Here is a 27,152-nt window from a genome sequence, read left to right as displayed (position 1 = left end):
CGACTATTGCTGGTGACCAACCAAATGACGACGATGGTGGCAGAAACAGCGGTGACGAATCTGGCTCAACGGTGGTGACAGATCTGCGACCGTGGAGGCACGACCACACGAACTCTCTCTCCGAAGCTCGCCGGCGGCGGCCATGGAAGCTCAGCGACGGCAACCCAGCAACGGTGGCTCCTTCTCACGCGTGCTTCCTCTCCATCTCTCAGCGACGGCGCATGCAGTTCGGCAATGGTGCCACGACAACATCTACCACGGCAGCGGCTCCTTTCTCCTTGCGTGGCTTCAACGACGGCGACCATGGAGTCGCGGCGGGACGCGGCTGAACGGTGGTGAGCTCCCAGCACCAATGCGGTCTCAATCCTCATCAGTGCCATCTCCCCTCTCCTTCCTTCTTCCTCGCTGCTCCCTCTCTCTTTTCTTTCCCTTTCTGTCATGTGGGTGTGTTAGAGTGAAAGGGGTGGCAGCTAAGATTATGTTAGGGTGTTAGGGTTAGGGTTTTTGAAAGATATAAGGATAGTTTTATAAATTCTAATAAAAGTAGGGTAATATAGTAATTAAAAATTAATTTTAATCCAATAATAAATATATATAACAATATCATTTATTCATTATTTTGTAAATAATTTTTTTTAAATAATATTCTAATTCAAAAATTAAATAATTAAATTAATTTTCTGTTATTCGTAAAATAAAATTAAAAATCTAAATACTCAAATGAAGGCATAAAATTCTCCTTAATATGTTTAAATACAAAATGTTTTTTTAGATAAGTAGTATAAAAGTTAAAATACATGGCAGAAATCAGTATAAAAGTAATATTAATCAATAATAAGCACCGGACCTTTTCAATACATATAAAACAAACTTATCATATGTTAATCCATATAATAAGTTGATAAATAATATGTTGGTATCCTTACTTTTTCATTGGATAAAAATATGTGAATCTAAATGGTAATAATTGGAAACTTTTAGATTGCATACATTTTCATGCATAAAGGAAAAGTCCTTCATAATTTTTAAAATGTGACATTTAAAAATAGATTATACAAAACAAATGTGATGTTTTTAAATCGTACTTATTCAAAATATGTTAATTGGTGTGTCGCATTTTTTATTGACTAAACGCGCAAATCAACCTGTTACTTTTTTTTGTTGATGACCTGCGAAATACACGCTATATGTGTGTTTTTTTTTTGTTTTTGTTCACAATTGATGCATGTTTCTCCTTTTTTTATTGTCTTTCTCTTAGGAAGAGGCGAAATATAATCAACTTGAATTCAGGACAGCTATTCGAAATTTTAGTTGTTCACAATTGATGCATGCTTCTCCTTTCATATGTGCACGCCTGACGTCTTTATTCTACTTGCACACAGTAGGAATCTGGCCAAAAAAAATTTTCAAACATTAAATTAAAAGTTTCTGAAAAGCATTGAAAATTTCAAAAATTAAATAATGAGCTAATAAAAAAAATAGTTAGAAAAGTGACTATATAAAAACTGAGTAGAAGAGAAGTTAGAGCATAAAAATAAAGAATTTGTTTTGGATAGAAGAAATACGCAGAGTGTGTTTTAGTGTGTGAGGGAGTTTTTTTTTAATTAAAATTAGTGTGTGAGAATATATTAATTTTATATTAAATATATTTTTTGGTGTAAATAAAGTTAAATAATGTCCTATTGGCATCATAATAAAAGTAATATAACAATAGAAGCAGAACAACATATTATTGAATGAGTACATGGAATTAAAGTATGTAACATTTTATATGTTTTTAAATATTATTAGTATTATTCTAAATATAGTTACAAATTATTATTAAAATTTTTTATGTAAATATCATAATATAATGTGCAAAGAAATCAAATAACAAATAATAACAACAAATAAAATATATTAGATAGTTTTTAAATATTTATAATAATAATAACAACGTTTTATGGTTAAAAAGTTGTTATTATTCAACCTTTAAAAAAATTGTTATTTAATTTAAATATGTAATTTTAAATTACATATTTAAATTAAATAACAATTTTTTTAAAGAGTACCAACATATTATCTCTCAATTTATTGTCAAGAATAATTAATTATTATATTTTAAATATATATATAAAGAGACACATCCAGAAAATATATCTATAAAGACACTTCTATTAAATACAGCCATAAAAAAGACATTTTTATTAGACACATCCACAAAGACACTTCTATTAAACACAGTTATAAATAAGAATTGGCAGAAATTGGCAAAAATGCTGTTAATAACCTAGCGAGATTGTTATCCAATTTATCTTGTAGATCTTTTGATTCGACAAAAATAATTATTTCATTTATTATCCATCTATTTAGATGTGTAACTATTATTACCCAAAACAAAAAACAGCTCTTCTTAGTAGTTATCACAAAATAATTATCAAAAATCGAACAATTAGAGAATAATACAATAATGTAATGAATTTATTCCCAAAACACTTCTGAAATGTAATAAAAGTACTAAATACGCCACACATGAAACTGAAAAGACAAATACTAAGACACTAAACCACACACATCACAGAGTAAACTGGAAATTAAACAACAACGGAAACGAAACCATAAAATGCAAGACCCTTACTTAGCTAGAAGAGACAAAGCCCTAAAGCCCTAATTAAGTAATTATTATCACCATTGATCAATCCACACAAATTAATTAATTCCTGCATTTCCAAGAATCATCTCAAAACCACTATTGTAGTTGTTGTGGTTGTTTTCCTCCATAAATGAAAAATGGTTCATGTTCTTCCTACTAGACTCTCCACTCTCAAGGGGAGGACCATGAATCGCTGGTGACGACTTGGGGGGGCCAGATAGAAAATAATTGTCAAAATATTTTTAATATGAACCCCATTTAAGATAAGCTCGTCTAATCTCATCTCTCTGGTTTGGGTGATATTGCCAAATTTAAAGCCGTTTTTTCAAGATCTCGTTCCAAAAAGTTAAGGTTAATGACGCCAGGACGTCGCTTGGATCACCAATCTTGGCGAGGTTAACAACCCCACTATGGTGACATAGTTTAGATTCACCAATCTTGGCGAGGTTAGCAACCCCACTATGGTGAAAATAGCCATAAACCCATCTTAGTTGGCCAAGCCAAGGATGCACCTCTTACTCTCAAAGAGCCTAGAGGAAAATAAGCACACAGCTTATTTCATATTCAAAAATCAACTTCAACTCTATTTCATAAATAAAAGGTACATGAGTTATTTATACTAGTGGGAGAAGGAAAAGCCTTCATAACTTGGACGATGTGGGACTAATTCATAACACAAAATTCACTATCTTAAACAATATGGGACTTGTATTCCCTTATTACAATTAACTAATATAATTAACCTACTAACTCTACTATCCACACCAAAAAGATTTCATTGGCGAATCCATGCCAAAAACCTACACCCACAAATCAAATAAAATTCCACTAAAGCAAGGTGAAGGCCACAAGGACCGACCTTGCTCTGATACCAAACTGACGCCGGGACGTTGCTTGGGATACCAATCTTGGCGAGGTTAACGTCGCTTGGAATACCAATCTTAGCGAGGTTAACAACCCCACTATGGTGACATAGTTTACATTCACCAATCTTGGCGAGGTTAGTAACCCCACTATGGTGAAAATAGCCATAAACTCACATTGGTCGGCCAAGCCAAGGATGCACCTCTTACTCTCAAAGAGTCTAGAGAAAAATAAACACACAGCTTATTTCATATTCGAAAATCAACTTCAACTCAATTTCATAAATAAAAGGTACATGAGTTATTTATACTAGTAGGGGAAGGAAAAGCCTTCATGACTCGGACGATGTGGGACTAAAATATAACACAAAGTTCACTATCCTAAACAATATGGGACTTATATTCCCTTATTACAATTAACTAATATAATTAACCTACTAACTCTACTTGCTCATGCGTCAGTTAAAGTCATCAGATGTAATTTTTTGAACTTTTGAAAGTTATATCTCACTTTCTTTGTGATTTATTAAAGTAGAAGAACTATCTACAGGTGTTGATATTGTAAAAGTTATATGTTCTCCTTCTTAAATATTAGTCTTTCTCTTAAAAAATGTATCAATTCTTTGATTTTTCATTATTATTTTATATAAAAATTTGTAAAATATGTAAAGAAGAAGTTAGAAGGACAAATATTAAAATTTATAATATTTATTGAATTTTTTTTATCAATTTATACAAATACAATAATATTAATACTTATTGAATATTCTATTATTTTTTATTATATAAAAAATTAAATTAAATAAATAGTAAAATATAAAATAATATTAAATTAAATAAATAAAAATATCTATTTTTTATATTTGAACTTAAAGATAGAGAGAGTGTTGTTTATTGAATTTATTAGATACTTTAAGTCATAGTAAAGTATTTAAGTCAATTGAACTATTTTTTATCTTCTGAAAAAGTAATACTAAATTTTTTATAAAAAGTTTGGGGGGGCCATGGCCCCCCCTTGTCTGAACTAAGCTCCGCCACTGGACACGACGCGAAATCCATCATCATCTCCTTGTTCTCTTTTTCCAGAAGCATCTGCAACCGCATGTCGATCTCCCTAAGCTTCATGTCAGTATGATAAGCCAAGTTATTCAAATCAAAGAAGCTCAGATTCTCTGGAAGCCTGTTTCTTAGCATGAAATCATGCATGCGAAGCTGGAACTCCTTCTCGTTGTTGTCATGCCTTTTCTTCTTCAGTTTCTCCTTCTCTTTAGCGATCCTCAGAGTCAAGTAATCCGCATGATCCATCCTCTTCCTGTTTTGATCAATTTCTGGCATTTGCCGGAATTTCTCAATCACCCTTTCAACTCCCATGCGGGAGGGCCAAACCTCGGGCTAAAGAAACAAGAATAATTCAAAAAAAAAATTATTACTAACAAAAATGACTCCTTCAAAATTAGATTAAGAAAAGGTGATCTGTTTTAAGATAGGGTCATTAGGATTTTGTAATTCGTATTATATATTTATGTTCAATTTTATTTTATAGTTGTAAAGATTTTTTCATGTGAAAATGATATTACGGACTATTAGATCATTCACTCGAATGTATTCCATTAAATATGTGAAATCATCTAACGATTTAAAATAATATCATCTCTACATAAAAATATTTTTATAAAAATAACAGCCTTATTTTATAGTTGTAGATTTTGGACAAACCTCGTCAAGAGGATGAGCGTCTTGACGTGAATTGTACACTATGGCACAGGCATCAACCCCACAAAGGGTGCTTAGTTCACTAATTTTCTTCATCATCCCTCTTTTTCTCTTCTTGTATGTAACCCTCCTTGCAGCATCGTTGGTTATGTATGCAAGCTTCACTTTGGATCTAGCCATGGTGGTAGTCAGCAAAGTAGAGAGGAAATTAAGAATGATGAAGGGAGAAAAGTAACCTAGGTGTCTATAGTAATTTTATTTCTGCTTCAACCAATCCCTTTATAGATTCATTTGTGAAACCTAGATTCATTCCAGGCTAAGCCATTTTTTGCTGCATTAATTGTCATCCTATACTAATATGGTTACATCATGAAGCCTTGACCCAATATGAAATATTAGGATTTGGGGGCTGTTGAATGAAATCTCAAATTTAATAGTTTCCATTCCTGGAGAGTATAACATTATATTTTAAACAAATAATTATGTGTTAATATTTAGATTAATCCTGAAATTATCTTTTGTGTTTCAATTTAGTTTTTAAAATTAGTATTTTTATCCGTAATAACATTACGGGCATATAAATTTTTTAAAATTATGGTCCACTTTGTTTTAACAGTATAGATTATGCATGACACAAAAGATTTATAAAATTAATCAAATAATAAGGTATCTGCAGATAAAAAATCAAATAATAAGATTTTTAGTTATTATTTTTATATATGAAAAAGTCTAATTTTTTATTAATAATTAATTTTAACATTTGATATCTAAAATTTAAAATAATTTTTATACTTACTATTTAAAAATAATATTTTTTCTCTCCATGTATATAAAAATATAATTAGATATTAGCATAAAAAATTATACTGATAGTTATAAAATTAACTCAAAATTAATTTTTTTAAAACAATTGAATCTTGATTCTAACTTTTAATTATAATATTAGTATTCTCTCCAAATTATATGTAATAAATATTTGAAAGAATAGAAATAAAAATATAGATTAAAAAGATAAGCAGTAAATTTAAAACTAAATAAAAAACTAAAAAAATTATGTATATAATAACAATAATAATAATATTTTTTATTTAAATTATATTATTTTATTAATTTTATTTTCTGTAAAAGAGAAAGATAGAAAAAATAGAGAATGAGAAAAAAGAGAGCGAAAGATAAAGATGAAGAATGAGAGTGAGTTTGTTAATTTTGGAAGAAAAAAATTATTTTAATTGTAAAAAAATATCGGATGACATATTTTGATTTGTCAAATTACTAATATAAAATATAAAATATATATAGAGTAAAAATAGTAGAGAGAAATAGAAAAATAGAGAGAGGTAGACGAGAGAATTTAAGAAGGGAGTTTATTAATTTTGAAAAAAAAATATTTTCTTCCAATTTTAATAAGAGAGTGTCATGTGACACATTTGATTATTAAATTAGATAGTAATATACGATACATAATATAGGTATATTTTAATTTCAATTTTAATATTTCAATTTTAATTTTAATGCAATTAAAGAATGTCATGTTGCACATTTTGATTGTCAAATTAGTAATTAGTCATTGATATTGATAATGATATATAAAATAAATAGAATGGTTGAAGGAATGAGAAGAATAGAGAAAGGAAGATGGAGGAAGAAAGAACTCTTTAATTTTGGAGAAAAAGATTTGATTTTAATTGCAACGAGGGAGTGACATGTGACACATTTTGGTTGTAAAATTAGTAAGGAGGAGGGATAATTCTTTAATTTTGGAGAGAAAGATTTAATCTCAATTACAATGAGAGAGTGACATGTGACACATTTTGGTTGTAAAATTAATAAGAAAGAGAAGAGAATTTCTAAATTTTAGAAGAAAAAAATTGATTCCAATTACAATAAAAAATGACATATAATATCTTTTAATTATAAAATTAGAGATATATAATAGAATAATAGATTTTGATTTACTCAATTTAGTATGATTCTTAAAATTTTGCTTTACTCAATTTGGTAGTCCAATTTAGCAATTAATGACGTGCTAAAATGAATTAATGGCTATTCCACTCAACTTTTTAATAGTTATTTCTAAAGTGGTAATTAAAACTTTTTTATCACAATTTTTTTCTACAAAATATTTAAAACTCTGATGTAATCCTAATTTTACATACAAGTTTTAAAGATTTGTTAAGGAATAAGTTAAGGTAAAAAAATTTAATATTCATGTCAATAGAAGTTAGTGAGTCTAGTCTGATATTCATTAGTCTATTTTAGCATGTGGTTAACAATTTAATGATGGAAATAGGATTATAGACTAACATACATAAGTTATAGATTATAAATTTAGAAAACAAATTGAGTAAATTAAAATTTTAAAGATTAAATTAAACGCAAATATAATTTCAATGACCAATCTAAATATTAGACTATTAGCTTAACAATTATGCTCTGAGTACACTCTTTACGGCATACATGCTTTTTTTAATATCAGTATTTTCTTAACAACAAATACGTATTTTTTTTGTTTTGTTAATTAAATAATAATCTAAATTCACAATTAATTAATATCACTGGTAGTATTCCTCTCCCATGTCCCATTTTCCATTTAGTCAAGATAAATGATCCTCATTTCCTCCCCATTCTCATAACGGAACCTCATTTAATAGTCCCCTTAAAGAGGTGGACGAACACAAATATCTGTGAGTATTAATCAAATTGTTTTTTTAAAACATATAAAATAATAAACATAACATACATAATATAATCCAATATAATCTAACTTAAAAGATAAAAAAATCATAATGTATTAGTTAAAAAATACAATATAAAATTCTATTCATATGATTTCAAACTCAAACCATTTCAAATATATATGATTATTTTTGTATTGTCTATTACATTTTTATGATAATATTATCTAATCTAATATTAATAAAATTAAACTAATAATCATTAAAAAGATAAAATATATTTTTTGTCTTTTAAGTTTGATAAAAATTTTAAAAATATTTTTATATTTTATTTTGTTTTAATTTTATTCTAAAAATTTTCTATTTGCATCTAAAGGTGGCAATATGTATCATATCCGCGGGTATCCAACGTTAACCCGACCCATCCGACCGGGTAGGATTGTCAATTTGATTCGCAACGGATAGAGTAGGATGCGGGTAGGATTCTCGTGCGGGGTCGGGTAGGATGAGCCTCAATCCTATCCGACCAACCCGCACTCTATATATGTATATGTTATATACTTATATAAAAATATGTTTTAAGTGGATGTTGAATAAAAGACTTTTCACTAAATGCAAAAGATCCTTAGTCACTAAAAGAAAATTATTAATTGATAATTTAATATTTATTTTTTACATAAAAGTCAGTTCTATTTTAAATCATCATCAAGTTATATAATAATGTTGTATCTTTTTTGTAGCCATAAGGTAGAGTCGTGTATCCGCGGGTTGATAGGGTTAGGGTTGGATCCAAACTCTACCCTATCTTACCCATTGCCACCCCTATTTGCATCAAATATACCTCCGACAACTAAATTTTCAAAAAATTTAAGATAATCCAACAACAATGTATGATAATTATGTTTGATTTGCTTGTGTTGAGAGTTATTCTTATGAAATTATTTTTGAATTGGTCCTAAATTTCTTGAAAAATTAGCCGAAGGGGTATATTGATGCAAATCGAAAATTTATGAGACAAAATTGAAACAAAATAAAACTTAGGAATATTTTTAAAATTTTTGCCAAATTTCAGAAACAAAAAAAGTAATTTACTTTAGGTTTTTATATAAATAGAATCAATAATTATGTAATGTTATACTATGGGATTTAGCAGTTCTCCATGGAGTAAGGACCTCTTTCTCACCCATTCTCATTTATCTTCGAGTTTGTATTTTTATTCTTATAACGACATTATGCCAGAAATTATTTATTATATTAGTCCGTTATTGGTGATATGCATGTGAACGATGCAGCGAAGAGTTGGATGTGTGTATGAAAAATTATGGTTCTCACAGCTAATGGGGTGCTGACACTGTCTTCTCACCTATAAAGAGATGGTCATGAGTCACCATGCGTACGGGATCCTGTACTCGTGCTCTGCGGTGCTGAGGCACCTACTTCATGCGAGATGCTAGAATCACTACAAGAAAAATGTAGAATGGCGTCAGAGGCTAGCTGCAAATTTATCGGCGGATTCAGGTTTTTAACAGTAAATTCACTGGTAATAATTGGAGGAAAAAAAAGAAAAATGAGCACGATCATTATCATTGGATTTAGGGAAAAAATCTTATGTAAGATAATTAAATGAAACGCGTCATTTTGGTCACAAGTTATCCGTTATCGGCGAATTTTTCGACGATAAATCCACCGGTAAAATTGACCATAAATTCGAATTTGCGAACACTTCTCCCTCTATTTCTGCAACATCACTTCTCTTCCCTTTCTCTTTTTCTACCGTCGTCAGCCCCATCGCCACCATTCGCTTCCATTTCGTCGTCGTCGATCGCTTTCCACAACTCTAACCATCGTTGCCGTCGAGGAGCATCCACCTGGAGTTTGTTTCTGCCATGGGGATCTATTTCTCCCCCTGCAAGTTTCTGCCTCTGTCATTTGCCTCTTGCTTCCGTCAGCTACGATGCTATCCTTAGCTTCCTCTTTCATCTAGATATGTCTTCTTCTCTTCTTTTTAATTTTTTTTAATATTGTTGGCATTTATTAAACCCTAACCCTAATAATTAGAATAATTTCTCTAAATGTTCAGTTAAATTAAAGTCTATCACTCTATCTGGTAGTACTTATAAAATTTGTGATATTTAATTTTATTTTAGTTATTAAGAAGATTGGAATCTTGTGGAAAAATCCACAAAAATAATTGTCTTGGAATCTTGTGGAAGAATCCACAGAAATAATTGTCTGCTCTCTTGATTCATGGAGAGCTATGAATATATATTACATCAGTATTTTGTGTTACTTTAGTTTGAATTTTATCATCATATGTCTCTCAATATTTAGTATATCTAATATATAATGCAGTTGCTACAGGTTTATTCACTCTAAATTAAGAATACATGTTTAAATGTGAAATTGGTGGTTCAGTTTCTTATGTATAGGCATAGTATTAAATCTTGAATAATTGAATATCTTGGGAGAAATATTAAATTTTTACTCTATCTATTATGTTTTTGTATTAGAGTACTTTTATCAAGTTGTGCATGCTTCAAATGGTCAAGCAATGATGTTCTAGTTTTGATGGCATATAAAAGACTGGACAATTTTTACTTTAGCTAACAATGATGTTCTATCTTTGTTTCAAATGAGACTTTAATATCATTAAAATTTGAGACTTCAACATCATTAAAATTTATCATCAAATCTTAAGAGTGATCTCACAAACTATGTGTTTAATTAGCCTTATTTGATTTTTTCTCCCAATCAAATATTGATAATTCAGACCATAAACTCTGCATTATATTATTTAACTGATAACTACATATTTGCACATAGATGAATATTGAATAGCTACCACACTAACTCATGATTCACATTCAAGGGCACTTCAATTTTCCTCCTTTTGCGGTTTGAGATGCGTAGCAAGGACAGGCATTGCGGTTGCGGCAGTACTAGGTGGCATGTAGTTACATATTTGGCAGCAGGTATTGAACTATATGATTATTATTCTTGAAGTTAAGTCAAGTGAAAAATATAGATGATTGTTTGTTAAATGTTCGTATTTGGTTTTTGTTGTGATTTTACTTTTTTTTTTTTTATTCTATTAATAAAATACATGTTAGTTGTCTAAAATTGTATTTATTATTGTAAATATATTTAATTCATATTCTATATATGTATTATGTATAGCTCTTATAATTGTAAATAGAATGGTAGATAGTTATAGTTATAGTTTTTGCCTATTGTATTTGAAGTATGTTAGATTTATATAAATATAAGTGAGTATAGGTATAAAATAAAATTAAATTAAAAAATTTTCAAAAATTAAATTGAGAGTACGGTGCATTTTAAATTTAATTTTCTTCTTTAATTGAATTTTCTTATTTTTTTAGTTTTAATATTAAATTTTGATATTTGAATTTGTTTGTGAATTTTTAACTAAAAAATATAGACAAATTATTATAAAAAATTACAGAACTTAAATTTTATTAGTTTAGAAATTATTCAATTTAAATATTTAAAATTATATATTAAATTTTTAAACAATTTTTTTTAAATTAAAATTTAAATTTACCGTCGGTTAAATCTATCGATAAGTATCAATTTAATTATTAATAATAAATAATATATTACCGTTGGATTTGTTAAAAAAAAAATTTGATGATAATAAATTTTAAAAGAATTTCTCCACTTAAAATTTATATCCGTCGGTAATTAGTGACAGATGGACGAAATTTATATCATCAAATTTTTTCTGCCGCTAAAGTCTACTTTAAACAAGTTGCTAGCGAATGTTTTTAATAAATCCACCTGTAAATTTGACAATATTCAACAATTTTTTGTAGTAGGTGTGACACGCATTCCCCATGCAGAAGGCACGCCATCTCCTCTTGTATAAGAAGCTGCTCTTTGCTCTTCTTCTCCATCTCTCTGAGTGTGAAGAGAAGGTTACTGAGGGTGCGAACAATGTTTTTTACAGTAAAGAGTAAAGAGTGTAACGAAAATATAGTCTCTGTTAAATTTGATGGTTTATAAATCTCAATGTGTATGTGAAGTAAGTACACAAAAGTATATATTTTTTATTTAAGGTGCAGAAATAATACGAAATATAAGTTTATTTATCCAAAAATATATTATTGTGCATTTAAACCATTTTTAATATGTATGTTTTTTTATTATTATCGAAGAATTTATAATTTTTTTTTGTAGTTAGTGTTATTATTTTTTTTGTACATGATTAATATTAATATAATTAATTTTTATTGTTACTATGTAGTTAGTATAGTTTAATTACTGATTTATTTATTTACTGTATATGTATTAATTTGTGTGTTACTTAAGTTTATATATTATTATTAGTTTTGCATATTAATAGTTTCATACTATATTGTTATGTTAATATTATTATAGTAATATTTGTTTTTGTCGATTTTTAGCAAATCGAGAGTGGTTCGATATCTAGTGGTTTGGGAGCGAAATCTACTCTTTTGTGCGAGTACCAATTTTTTAAAAATGCATCAAAAGCGTCATCGATTAGACAGGTAATAGGATAAAGATGAAGTAAACATTCGTAAAGTAATAAAAAAAACAAATAAATAAGGTTTTCAAAAGGATAATGTACTGAAATCGGAAAAGATTGCGTTGAAATTAAAAGAAAATACTAAAATGCCTTTAATTGAATCAAAAGACTTCGACATAAAAATGTAAAGTACAGAAAGATAAATTGGACGATAAAAGAAACACTTGGAATAATAAAATTACTTGAAATATGAAATTTACAGAAAAGTAAGTTTGGAAGAATAAAGAAGATGGAAGAAACCTATAGAAAAATTAACTCGATTGCAGACTCAAAAATTCACTGGATGTGAGTGTGCTTGAGTATTTTTTTCTGAGTAAAAGTTCCAACCCTTATTCACTAACACTTCTCAGTACTTATATGCTAATCTTACATAACTGACAATTAAATTAAAATCAATTATAATTAAATATGAAATTACAAATTTGAAACGCAACTTCTCTTGGTAACTATTCCCGCCGCATGATTGTAGATATTTCTCATAATTTCCTTGTGTAATAAAAGCCACTAACTTTTCCGCTTTCATGACTATTCGATCAGCTCATCGAAGACCTTACTCAATTTCTCTAATGGAATCTCCTATTCGATCAGGCCCAGTCGATTAACAAACGCAATCAAAATCCAAATCAGCGCCTATTACTTCCAACCTCTAATTCATGCGAATATCTTCTCGAGAAACCAAACCTGACACATGATTGATGCGTTATGATAAACTGATTTTTATTACGTATGAAAAAGTAAAATACAAATCATCTCTAATGACAGCATTAATAAACAAATGACATCTTGAGACACATGCGTTCTATTTTTTAGTGAATGAATGCACAATTACACTAGAAAATATGACATACATCTATAGTCTCAAGACCGACGGTCATACTGTAAGACAGAAGAACAGACAGTAATTTTACTCACTTGGTTGACGAATCCATTTTTGTTTTATTTCGTGGTGGGTAATCTCGAATGTCCGTTTCAATGGGATTTTGTTATCCCTAATATTCGGTGTGTGTATTTCAAATACTAGTATAAAGAAGAAATTTAATGGGTTCAGACCTTGTTGCATTAGGAAATATTATAATTCCATTCATTTTTACAAAATTTTCACTAAATTATTTATTGCATTGCCAGTTAATAAATAATGATCAATTACCATCCCAAAAAAATTGACAATTAAGCAGATTCATCGAATTAAGCTTATACAAATTGAGAAAAGTTCAGTTTGAGTTAAGCCAACACCCCACGTGTTAGTTTAGTACTAGGTATCACTTATTTCATGCACGTCTTGTTTTAATATTTAAACCTAGAATTTGTATTCGATTCTCATACTTTTTGTTTAATCATTATCTTTGAAAGAAAAAAAAATAGAGGCAGTTCGCATAAAATTTATAATAGGGACCGTGATCTGTAAATCCAATTCCAATTTATGGAAAAATTTCAAGTGTAACTAGGATACGGGTGTTTCAGTGGTTTTAATAGTTAATTTCAATTAATATATTATATATAGAATAAATTATCATTTGTATCCATAAAAGATACAGACACGATGACAAATGTACGCATATAAGAATAAAACGACAATTGTAACCACGGAAGATGACTTCCGTGTGCCAAAAGTACCCGACGTTGGTTACGTAATTAGTCTGTTAGGGTACTCTTGGGCCTTGGCACATGAAAGCCATCTTCCGTAGTTACCGTTTTATTCTTATATAGGTACATTTGTCTGTATCTTTTATGAGTACAAATAGTAATTTATTCATTATATATATTTTTTATAATTCAGATCCAACGGTTAAAATAATTGAAATACCGGTATTTCTGGTACACTTAAAATTCTTCCCCAATTTAAGAAAACAACAAACATTTAAAAGATGATAACTGTAACTATAAGATCTAGTGCAAGTGATAATTACTTGAGTTGTTTAAGCATTATTATGTTTCGAATTCCAATCTTAGAGTTACTTGTATGTAACAAATACTGGTCTCTTACCTTACCAGTGAATTTTCACCTACTGTCTTATAAAAAGAAGCAATAAAACTATCTAGAAATGGACCTTTGCAGTGCCAAGAGAGTAGTTTTGGGTCTACCAATTGATACCCTTAACCCAAAAAACACACAAAAAAAAGGGCTATGAAGGCTTTATCCATTAACTGAATTATCATGAGAGCTACGTTTCAGAGTAGCCTATAGAGTGGCCTCTCAAATTCGTTACGCATACTAAAATAATTCCCGATATCTCAATTGCGCCGGTTACGGTTTTGATTCGAGTAAAATTACAACATATTATTGAAAAATTATCCCGTATGACACTCGAAATAGCGAAATATGATATTCCTTTGTACCAACAAGTAGTCTTAGACAAATTTATCGCGTAGTGAAATTTGAAGGACAAAATTAATCTTCTTAATGAACATAAAATGTGTTAGATGATAAAAAAAAAATGTAGCGTAGCAAAAAAAAAATACTAAATACATACGTATTTTTCATATATTTTCATATATATAATCATATATTGTGAATATATACCTATATTAGCTATTAAACATATTTTAACAATTTATGTAATTATTTGACGTGGATTTTATCATTATGATATGGATAATAAGGTGAAAAATAAATATTTTAGAATTTATTAAAAAATATTAATAATTTAGATAGATTAATAATAATAATAATAATTTTTATTGAAAAAAATTTAGTGTATCTTATTTATTAAATTATACACATATAAATATGATTATTAAATTAACTCACAATATAATCATTATTTATAGTTATAATTATTAATATTTGTTAATAATAGAATATTTTAATGAAAAAATAATACTGAAACGTTTTGGCATCCAACTACTATGATAATTACTTCATGTTATCATGTCTTTGAGAATTTTTGTTAAATAATAATTTTAATTGACAAATTTAGTATGATTTGTTTACTACTCGTTTAGTGTTTAAAATTTATAAGTTCGTATACTAAAAAGTATTTTAATATATTTTAAATTATTATTTAATTATTATTTTGATAATTATATTATAAAATTTGATTTGATCAAATAAATCATTTAAATGGAATTTGAATTTATTTTAAAGATTACTTGAAAATTAAAACATGCAAATTTTTTTGCTTATATATCAACTAGTATTTTTATTCGTAATAACATTACAGGAATATAAATTTTTTAAAATTACGGTACACTTTGTTCTGACAGTACAGATTATGCATGGCACAAAAGATTTATAAAATCAAACTACTTTTACAAAAAAAGTCCTAGGTCAACAAAAGTCTCTGGCTAAGTAGACCAAGATATTTGTAGATAAAAAATCAAATAATAAGATTTTTAGTTATTATTTTTATATGAAAAGTCTAATTTTTTATTAATAATTAATTTTAACATTCGTTATTTAAAATTTAAAATAATTTAACGTGTATGCTTTTACATTTAATTAGGTGTTAACTATTAAGTTTGTTGCACAAATAAAAATAATTAATTTTTATATTTGTTATTTAAAAATAATATTTTTTTCTCTCTATGTATATAAAAATATAATTAGATATTAGCATAAAAAAAGTATACTGATAGTTATAAAATTAACTCAAAATTAATTTTTTTAAAACAATTAAATTTTGATTCTAACTTTTAATTCTAACGTTAGTATTCTCTCCAAATTATATGTAATAAATATTTGAAAGAAGAGAAATAAAAATATTGATTAAAAAAAGATAAGCGGTGAAAATTTAAAACTAAATAAAAAACTAAAAAACTATATATGTATATAATAACATTAATAATAATATTTTTATTTAAATTATATTATTTTGTTAATTTTGTTTTTTGTAGAAGAGAAAAATAGAAAAAATAGAGAATGAGAGAAAAGAGAGAGAAAGATAAAGATGAAAAATGAGAGTGAAAGTGAGAGTTTGTTAATTTTGAAAGAAAAATATTTATTTTAATTGTAAAAAAAATATCGAATGACATATTTTGATTTGTCAAATTACTAATATAAAATATTTATTATATATAGAATAAAAACAATAGAGAGAAATAGAAAAATGGAGATAGGTAGATGAGAGAATTTAGGAAGAAAATTTATTAATTTTGAAAAAAATGTTTTCTCTCAATTTTAATAAGAGAGTGTCATGTGACACATTTGATTGTTAAATTAGATAGTAATATATGATACATAATATAGGTATATTTTAATTTTAATTTTAATTTTAATTTTAATTTTAATACAATTAAAGAATTTGATGTTGCATATTTTAATTGTCAAATTAGTAATTAGTCATTGATATTGATAATGATATATAAAATAGATAGAGTGATTGAAAGAATTAGAAAAATAGAGAAAGGAAGAGGGAGGATAGGAGAATTCTTTAATTTTGAAGGAAAATATTTGAATTCAATTGCAATGAGATTGGTTGTAAATTTAGTAAGGAGAAGAGGAAAATTTCTTAATTTTGGAGAGAAAGATTTTATTCTAATTGTAATAAAAAAGTGATATATAACACATTTTTATTATAAAATTAGAGATATATAATAGATAATAGATAGTTTGCTATAAAAAAATTTCAAGTCTTTTATAATTTATTTTTTTCACATCAATCAAGCAATCAAAACTCAATATATAAAATTTTATTTTACTTTATTAAATATTTTTTCTCTCTCCTAATTATCTATCTTTGAACAAATCATAAATAGTGCCATATTAAAAACTAAAATTTATTAGATATAGTTGGATATAATGTTTTTTAATTTTAAAATTTTAATTTGAAGGTAATTTTTTTTATGAAATTACAACTTTTAATATTTAAGAAGCTAAAATAAGTTTAAAATATATAATATATTCGAGGGTTATCTAATTTATACATATTTATGTGAATTTATGAAATTCACTCAAATTCATCCTAACTTATTCAAATCTAAATTACTAATTATTAAATTTATTTATTTTATTAATCTAAATTCGTAAACTTGTAAGAATTTAAAAGTTAACTCGAGAATTTAACAATTTTACTTTTTAAAAAATAAAATCTGTAAAAGCAAATTATGAATATACCAAATCAAAATTTACAAAAAAATTACCAATTTGGTCTCAAAAAATGAAAGATTAACAAAATGATATATGAAAAAAATATTATTTAATTGTTAATATTAAATACATACTTTAATTAAGATAGACTCTTTATTTATAGTGAACAAACTTATATGCTAAAAACAAAAATAAAAAACATTATTACACGATATATATTGAAAATAGTTTTAAATTTAGTAAAAAAATCTTAATAATTAATAAAAATTGTGAGAAAGGGTTGAGATTTACAAGGTAAAAAGAATAACTCAATTAATTTAATTTAAAGTGCAAAAAACAATAAATTTAAGCTATTAAATGTAACGTTTGAAAAATAGTCAGATAAAAATAAAACATAAAAAATACATTTAACGTAAAATACAATTTTTTTGTAATAGGATCCAAAATATATATTTTTTTTTCTTTTTTGGTTCAGTTTGTGTATATTTCACTTATATAGAAGTGGAATATTTAAGTAAAATATTTTTACATATTTTTCATATATAAAATTGCAAAATATGACTAAAATTTTTAATATATATTTTGTTATTTTGTTAGTGAAATATGAAAATGATATATAAAATAATAAATTTTAAGATTTTTCACAAATTAAAAAATTTTAGAGAAATAAAAAAATGAACAAAATTAAATATTCTAATATTATTTTTCATCGATATTTTAATAAACTTTTAATTCTATAAAATTCATGATAACATATGTATTTAAGAGTTAATTTAAAAAAATAAAAAATAAAATTTTATTGTTAAAAATAGCTTAGAAAAAAATAGCTTGACATAATTCACATAAAAGATGGACTCATTGTATATTATAATGATCAGTCCAAGTTGGGTAGGTTAGACATTTTCATCTATTCTAAACTGAAAACAGGAAAAATCGGTTGCAAGCTTTTTGTAGACCTTTTGTAATTGATATGCACAATATTATTATTCACTAAATCTTGACCACATATATTATTTAACATATATCTTAATGGTTGTAGAAATTGAAATACCATAATTCCGGAAATGGATCCTCTTCAGTTTTTTCAACACTTGATAAAATACAGTGCAATCTCTCACCTTTGATTTTAATAGTGGGACCAAAAATAAATAAGAGAGAGAATGTGGTGAATGGTTAGATTAAACACTACACACCATCCAGTTTTTTATTCACTGGAGAGGATCCACTCCCCTATAATTCCAAACAAATAGAGTGACATATGTGAACATCTTCCCATATTATTATCTCAACTCTTTTCTATCAAGTAACTTATTATGTCATTAAAGACTAACCCATATTATTATCTCAACTCTTTTCTATCAAGTAACTTATTATGTCATTAAAGACTAACGGAATGTATTCTTGTCAATTCCAAAGATATAATAATTAATGCAACTGGTATTTCAAAAACTATTTTAATGCATCTAACTCATATGAAGAATCACTTTAAAACTGAACTCGATTATCATTCTGATCTATTTTATTTGATTTAAAAATTAATATCCTTATACTCGGTTAAATTGTTATTAATATTCCACTACAAAATGCATTATAAGAAGAAAAAAGAAAGGAACATTTTTCACGGCCCCTAATTGTCAAAAAATTGGTCTTGACATTACTAATTATTTAAAACAGGAGATAAATATATTTTATGTTCTAAAATTAAAATTTTGTTTTAATTTTATCTTCTAACATTTTATCTAGCAACTGTGCTAAATATACACTAAAATTAGCCATTAAAATCAACCACTAATATAAAATACATATTAAAATATATATTAAAAATATATATTAAAATACAACCATGTATACTAAAATTAACTACCAAATCAATCACTAGTGTAAAATACATATTAAAATACAAAATATATATTAAAAATAAATTAAACTACATATGTATCTACAAAAATACATAGTAACTAATTTTGTTGGCTTATTTTAATGTACAAATAATATTTTTGTATTGAAAATAAATTAAATAGCACATGTATTTGTATATATATGGTGGCTGATTTTAATGTACAAATAGCATTTTTATTTATTCTATTTTGTACATTAAAAACATTAAGGAATAAAATCAAAACCAAGGATGCACAAAAGCATACTTATGACTTATCCCTATTCCCTATATTAAAATCAGAAGCAATAAACTGGGACGTTCAAGCATTCAGCATTAAAAAGCAGCACTTGCTTTACACCACCGGAGAAAAAAAGAAAAGAGAAGCACATGCTTCATGAAAGGTCTGATTTTAGGATAAGCGTAGTACAATTGGTCTCTAAAACACTGAAATTGTACAACAAAACTATGAATAATAAATCTAAAACTTAACTCGGTAACTAAACATCATACAAAGAACCCAAGTCCTTACTTGGTACCATGAACTAAAAAGTAAAAAAACAACAATGAATCAGAGCTTCCATGCTATCATTTGAATGATGATGATGATGATACAATAATGATACAAAATGACTAGAGGGGGATCATTTATACTTCCCAACATACACAGAGTAACCTAGCACTCCCACTGTTCCAGAAACCAGAAACACTGAACACCAAGCTGAAACACGATTGCACGAACTTGGCAACAAAACCCCAAAGGTGCTTCCCCTTTTTGGGGAGCATCCCTAAGAATAAATAATCAAGAATTAACCCTTGAATCTGAATGGAAGATTTAATGAAATAGAGTACCTTCATTAGTTGACTAGATGTCAACACTATAAACAATGAATGATGCCATGGATAAAAGTCAGCAGGTCAAGCAATTTGTGTTAAATTCAGAATGTAGTGCTACTCTCACTTGCAGAAATTGATGGGCCTTCGGACTTCACCGTAGTTGGTCCTTTGCTGTTGATGTCGAGTCCCTGCATATGATTTTGCATTATTTCCGAGAGTGGATGAGAACTCGATTGTTGTAGTTGATGCGTTGGCATGCCAGATGGGGCATGAGCAAATGGTGGCAACTGCATGTTCTGGTGATCAGAAGGACCTGATTGGGGTTGGATCGGAAAGAAATTTGCTCCTGTGAATGGCATCTGGTGCATTCCAAGGTTAAAAGACTCAGTGGGGCTCATCATTTCGCCAGTGGCAACCTTAAGCCTCTCGACTTCTTTCTTCAGTGCCTCATTAAGAGCTAAAGCAAAGCAGAAACCATTTAAACATAATTAATTAACACTAATAGCATACTTTAAGAAATGTGATGAGATTCAAATGGTAATAATGGTTACCATCACGAAGTTGTGCTTGTTGCTCCATGGCTTGCAGGCGGAGCTTAAGCTCTGTGTTTTCAGTACTCAGACCATTTGTGTCCCTCTACAAAAGATAAAAAGCTGATTGAGTCGTATATTCATACTCATACACAAGTTTCGTACTAATGGAAGGCGAGGTCAACTGCTTGTTCTTCAGTATTTTGATATGAAATTACAAACTATTAAGAGGAAAAATACTTCAAAGTAATAAAGCAAATATATTATAATAAAGAAAGAGCAGAAAAAAGAAGAAAACAGAAGTAAATGTTCCATTAAGTTCTATGAGACCTCAGGTGTTCATAGATCAAGCAGTTGAATTTATTGCACTGAGCTACATTGAAATCCAATATTAAAAAGCAGGGGCTATTATAGAATGGAACTCCTGCAAGTGTTATTGCAAAATAGATAAACTTAGAAGTGGTTTTTTTGTATTAGATATCTGTCAAAACAAACCTGGTATAGTGTCAGCTGGGCAGAAAGGGTTGTGGCTTCAGTTTGAAGAGTCTGAACTTTGCGCTCAAGTTCTTGAATGTAGCGAGCCTTTCTCTCTTTTGATCGAGCAGCAGATTGCCTATTTGCAAGTATCCTAAATGGACAACAACATAATTAAACTATGAGAATAATAAAAAAACAAGATCTACAGGAATTAGTAATTACTAACATTAAAGTCACTCAAAGTTAAAGGAAAGAGAGCAGCCTCTTTTACACAATCCCCTCAGGCTCCTTCCATTTCAAATGCTCAACATACAAAATTACTTAATATTTTTGCACTGAACAGGAAGATTCTTAATGATCTCTAATTGTTCATAAACCATAAATTACAAATTCATCAATTGAAACTTGGACACATAAGCACTATACTATGACAAGTTGACATCCCTTTTAAGTTTTAACCCATAAGATTCAAACACCATAAAAAATCTTCGTCACTGAAGTATTGACAAATTTGCTTCTGCGACAACCTAAGATCACAATAAGGGTAGACTTTCCCACAACCGCAAACTTATACTGATGACAAGAAAATTAAGTATCATGGAGAATACCATAATTGTCAAAAAGCGTCACACACAAGCATAAATAACACAACCCTCCAAATTCTGTTCGTTTTTCTCTTCCTCTCTCACAAATCTACTAACAACATACATTCATCTTGAATCCTCTCCTGGTTAGTCAAAATAATTCAACTTTTACTTCTCTAAGCAAAATTCTTGGATATATAAATATAATGACCAGTTAAGAGTGATGTGAATGAAAAAATCCGAAAACTATACTCTTAATATAGAAACCAAGCACAAACTTCACTTAGTCAATGATTTAGACTTCAAAACAAGATCCAATCTGTACTTCAAAAATCCACACTACTAACGAGCTTACTCAAAACATCAAAACCTAAATCTAAACCATTCAGCAACCAATCCAAATCCAAATCCAAATCACGAAAGAAGAAAAACATCGCAAATTGAAGTATGCATTTTGAAAAATTAAAAAGCAAAAATGATTGAAGACCTCTTAGCACGCTTGGGATCAATGGTCCAAAGCTCAGCGAGCTTATCAGGAGGCATAGCTTTCTTAGCGTCCATGATCTCCCCAAACGACGTCGTAGAACCATCCACAGAGTTACTGTGCCTATGCCTCGGCCTCGGAACCGCCTTCTCCGATTCTGTACCGTTACCAATCGGATCCGATCCGTTTCCCGATCCGCCCGAGCCATTCCCGAGCTTGTCCACGTCAATGTACGTCGTGAACAGGTCATCCTCCGATCCGATCTCGTCGAGGCTGGCCGTGGAGGAGCCGCCGGTGAACGGATCCGACGGCGAGAGGTCCATCATGTCGTCAGGTAAGCGGAAACTGACCTCAGAGTGAGCTCGGCGGTGGCCATTGGCGGCGGAGCGAACGAAGAGTGAGGAGGCTGAGGAAGTTGCGGCGGTGGAGGGGGCCGGTGGAGGTAAGTGGGAAGCGGAGTTTGGAGGTGGTGGTGTTGGTGGTGGATCTTGCATCTGTGTTGTTATTTGTTGCCAATTCCTATGCTTCTTCTTTGTCTTAAGTCTTGAGAGTCACACAAACAACTACAAGTGAGTGAATGAATGAGTGCAATTCTCTCTGTCTTTCATCCCTCTCTCTCCGCTTCCCTTTACTCCCAAGTTCCGGCAATTAACAAATCCGATAATAATAATAATAATAATAATAATAATAATAATAATAATAATAATATTCTCAATACTATTTTACTAAGTTCATTTTTGAATTTCTTTTATATTGTATTATTAAGTGTGAAATTCTTCCTGAAGAATTAAATTATGTGTTAAATATTGCTATGAATATTTACAAAATATCACTGTTTTTACAATTAAAATAACATTTTTTAACAAAATATTAATAACGTTTTGTGTTTTAATAATTAAATTAATATTTTTTGTGATAAAATGTTAATGACGTTTTGTTCTTTCATAGTTAAATTTTTTTAATTATAAAACGTCAATGACAGTTTTGTGCTACCATCACAATCATATAAAATACTAAAATAATCAAATATTTTTATATTTTACGTTAAAATTATTCATATATAAAAATTTTAGCCCTCATTTTTCTATAAATTCATATAAATATATAATAAAAAAGATTATATATAATCATATGTGATTCGTCCGTGTAGGGGTGACCGAGCTATAGCGATTCCGAATAACACTCGTTGAGGAGGGAGAGCTATACGTCGATCTGGACGGAACACCGCGACAAAAATACCTGCAAAAGATACTCCGACGCTCAAGTCAATAAGGAGGTTTAGTAAATATACTAAGTTAATGTAAAACTAAAGGTAGAACCTGATCTTTAGCCGGGGTTGTATACTTGGCTTTATAGATGATGTTTTGCTCGTTTGTTGCGAATAGGTTCGAGATTCTGGGTCAGTTATCGTGTTCTGTTTTAGGTGATCAGATTTTGCTTACCAGGTCTCTCTTTTTTTCAAATTTTCGGGTTCGACTTTATTTTTTTGTTCCGAGTTTTTGGGTGGCCGAGGTATAGGTTACATATCATAGCCCCCAAGCTTGCCTTGGTTTGGACAGGACAAAGGCGAGCTTTTTAGCGGTAATATCGTATACCTCGGCCATGGATTTGTTGTTGCATCCGTACCCCGTAGCCCCCAAACTCGGATTGGTTCTGTGCAGGAATTTGAAACGGTCTCTACATTTAATTTTTGCTTTGTTCTTCGCGCCTTAATGAATGATTGATTTGACGTGCGTTGCGCGTTTCAAGGTGCCCCTGGCCGTGTGATTGAGGGGGGTTTGAACGTGGGTTTCTTCAATGGTTGAGATGAAAAAATAACGTTTCATATGTAACTGCTTAGTTCATTTGTAATATGCGTGTTCGCAACCGTTGGTTTTTGCATTTGGGAATTGTTGCTTTCTGATAAAAATGAGCAAAAAAGGTGAGTGTTAATCTGTTCTTCTGCTTCCACTTCCTTTCTTGTTTGCTTTTGTTTTCTTGCTTCTGTTTCATGGAAGAGGAAAAGGTTGGTGTTAATGAAGTTGACCCATATGGTTGGGTTGATGCTAGGGTTAGGGGTTATTCCTCGCAATTTAGTGATAGGGAAGCTGTTGAGATGTTGGGTTCTGATGTTTGGGTTAGAGATGGTAGTGGCATTAAGATAGAAATACTCCCTTGTCAGAGTAGTGATCGCGTCTTCCATCGTCGTGATGATTGGTCCTTCTTTTATATGTATAGTTGTTTGTTTACTGAATTAGGAGTTAGGCTTCCCTTCACTGACTTCGAGTGTGGCGTTCTTTATTGGTTGAACTATGCTCCGACTCAGCTTCATCCAAACTCGTGAGGGTTTGTGAGGGCTTTTGAGATTTTGATGGATTTACTTGAACATCCTCCTTCTCTTAGGTTGTTTTTCTCGTTGTTCCAGGCTAAAGGGGTTGGTCGTGGGCTTTGGGTTAATCTGAGTAGTTATCCTTGTCGTGCCATCTTTGGTCTTTACAAATCTTTTTTTAAAGATTTTAAAACGATGTTTGTTAAGGTTAGGAGTGTGCCTGAGGAGTTTCCTTTTTACTTAAACGAGTACCTTATAGAGAGGTTTTCTCTGTCATGGTGTCCTGAGCCTATGCAAGTTTTGGACGTGGATGATAGGTTTGTTGATGACCAGATTGTGATGGAGTTTCTGTTTGAGATGTTGGGTCCGAAGGAACTGTTGTCTGTAGCCGAGTTGTTAAAATGGGATACTGATAGGCAAGCTGTTTTGGATTACATAGGTAATTTGGGCATTTTTGCTTTATTGTCGTTTTGACTTGGTCTGTTCTTATTTCGTCGTTTGTTATGTAGGTGAGAAGGCTCCAACTATTACTACTGCCGGATTGAAGTCGTTTTTTAGTCAACGAAAAAAGGGGGAGAAGGAAGGGTCGACTACAAATGCTAAGAAAGGTGCTGTAGGTATTCCAATTCAACCTGATCCGACCTATAAACCGAAACGGAAGAGAGGGCATGTGAAAGGTAAGGGAGACTCTTCTGCAGATCTTCAAATGGTGGAGTCGGCATATGAGTCTCAAAAGAAGTTGCACGACTATATGGGGACGTGCATGCTCGATCGCTGTGGGGGAAGCTCTATCCATTCTCTACTATGGCTGATAAGCTCTGCTGCTTTCCTGATGATCTGAAGTTGATTAATGAAGTCGGACATGTTGGGGAGAGCCGTTTTCTACTGGTGTGTGTAAACTTGTTTCTCATGATTCATTATTTTTTTTTTTGTATTTTGATTGTTTGTCTCTATTGTGGGTGATTGGTGCTCGTATCGTGGCTGTTGGAAGAGCTCAGGAACTTGCTTTTGAGAAGGACCATAAGGCCACCTTGGAGATTGCTGAGCTTTCCTCGGCCGTGCAGGAGAAAGACAAAACCATTACCGAGTTGTCTTCTTCCTTGAGGTTGAAGGAATCAGAGCTTGCTGAGGAGAAACGTCTTCAACTTTCCTCCAATGAACAAGCCAAAACTGTTAAGGCTGAAAATGAATGTTTAGAATCTAGAATCAAAGAGTTAGAAAACGAGGTTTATGAGGCCTTTGCACAAGGTTTTGATCATGTTGTGGCGGTCGATGACAGCAAGGAATCGAGCATTGGTGACAAGGCGGACTAGGCTGTTTCGTTTATGTTTTGTAAAGTTGTGTATGGCTTTTTTGCCTTGGATATGTACTTGACTCTTTATTTAGATTGCCTTTTAAATATTCCCGAGTATGATGCTCGGGTCATGTTTATTGATCTCCGAGTATGAAGCTCGGTTTATTTTGAATATTGGAATTTTGCTGTTTGTTATAAGATATGTTAGTTGCCAACATTATGATAACCTAGATATTGGATTGTTTGAAATAGTAGTGACTTTCATACAATGATTTGTGGCGTCTGGCCTCGTTAAAACCCTCTTCGAGTAAAACCCATATTGTTTGGGAAAAAAAACTTCAAAGGGGAAAAAGAGTACCTTCATCCGCGGATTACAGTATATGTTATGATTGATATTTCCTTAGGGAGAATACATTCCATGTTCCTAGAATTTGGCCTCCCTTGAGGGTTTCTAGTTTGTAAGCCCCCTTGCCGAGGTTCTTGACTACTTAGAGCGGCCCTTCCCAGTTCGCTGCTAGTTTTTCATGTGCTGGGGGTTTCCGCGCTTCTTCTGTTCGTCTTAGTACGAGGTCTCCTTCATTGAAAGACCTTCGAACGACCTTTTTATTGTGTCTTCCTTCCATGAATTTTTTCATAGCTCGTTGTCTTATGGCTGAAATGTCTCTTTCTCCTCTACAAGGTCTAGCTTGGCTGTTCTAGCTTGCAGGTTACTTTGTTGATTGTATAGCTCGGCCCTTAACGTTGAAATGCTGACCTCTATTGGGATTAGTGCTTCTGCGCCATATACTAGTTTGAAAGGAGTTTCTCCTGTAGCAGATTGGATTGTAGTATTATAACTCCACAAGATTTCTGGAATGAGGTCGGCCTACTCGCCTTTGGCTTCGCCGAGCTTTTTCTTTAAACCCTGCAAGATAATTCTATTAGCGGACTCGATCTGTCCATTAGTTTGTGGGTGCTCAACCGAGCTGAAATGATATTTAATGTTGAAATTTGTTAGGAAAGAAGCGAGTTTATGATCTGTAAACTGCCTTCCATTATCAGAGATTATTTCTCTTGGTATGCCATACCTACATATGATATTTTTCCATAGGAAAGATCTCACCTTGTCTACTGTTATGTGTGCTAGTGGTTGTGCTTCTATCCATTTAGAGAAATAGTCTATTGATACTAAAAGGAATTTTACCTGTCCTGGCACTTTTGGGAAAGGTCTGAGGATATCTAGTTCCCATTTATCGAAAGGCCAGCTTACCTCTACGGTGTGGAGCTTTTCGGATGGAATTTCTGAG

At 30.1% G+C, this 27,152-nt stretch overlaps 2 protein-coding genes across 2 annotated transcripts; both read right to left on the bottom strand.

The window, feature by feature from the left end:
• Positions 1-2,688: 2,688 nt before the first annotated feature.
• LOC107606857 (agamous-like MADS-box protein AGL80) lies at positions 2,689-5,388 on the bottom strand. Its single transcript, XM_088492845.1, has 3 exons — positions 5,212-5,388; positions 4,534-4,887; positions 2,689-2,835 (listed from the first exon to the last, which is right to left on the bottom strand). The coding sequence occupies exons 1-3, from the start codon at positions 5,386-5,388 to the stop codon at positions 2,689-2,691; spliced, it is 678 nt and encodes a 225-aa protein (XP_088348971.1).
• A 14,314-nt stretch (positions 5,389-19,702) lies between these two features.
• LOC107609556 (transcription factor RF2b) lies at positions 19,703-22,943 on the bottom strand. The gene is made up of 4 exons (XM_016311557.3): positions 22,268-22,943; positions 21,215-21,347; positions 20,741-20,825; positions 19,703-20,646 (listed from the first exon to the last, which is right to left on the bottom strand). Exons 1-4 carry the CDS (start codon positions 22,756-22,758, stop codon positions 20,291-20,293), a joined length of 1,065 nt encoding a protein of 354 aa, XP_016167043.1. The 5' UTR covers positions 22,759-22,943; the 3' UTR covers positions 19,703-20,290.
• Positions 22,944-27,152: the final 4,209 nt, after the last annotated feature.

This window comes from Arachis ipaensis, chromosome B7 (genome assembly GCF_059453495.1).
Source record: "Arachis ipaensis isolate K30076 ecotype BB chromosome B7, ASM5945349v1, whole genome shotgun sequence".
Lineage (NCBI taxonomy): Eukaryota > Viridiplantae > Streptophyta > Magnoliopsida > Fabales > Fabaceae > Arachis > Arachis ipaensis.
This window is presented reverse-complemented; position numbering and strand designations above follow the sequence as displayed.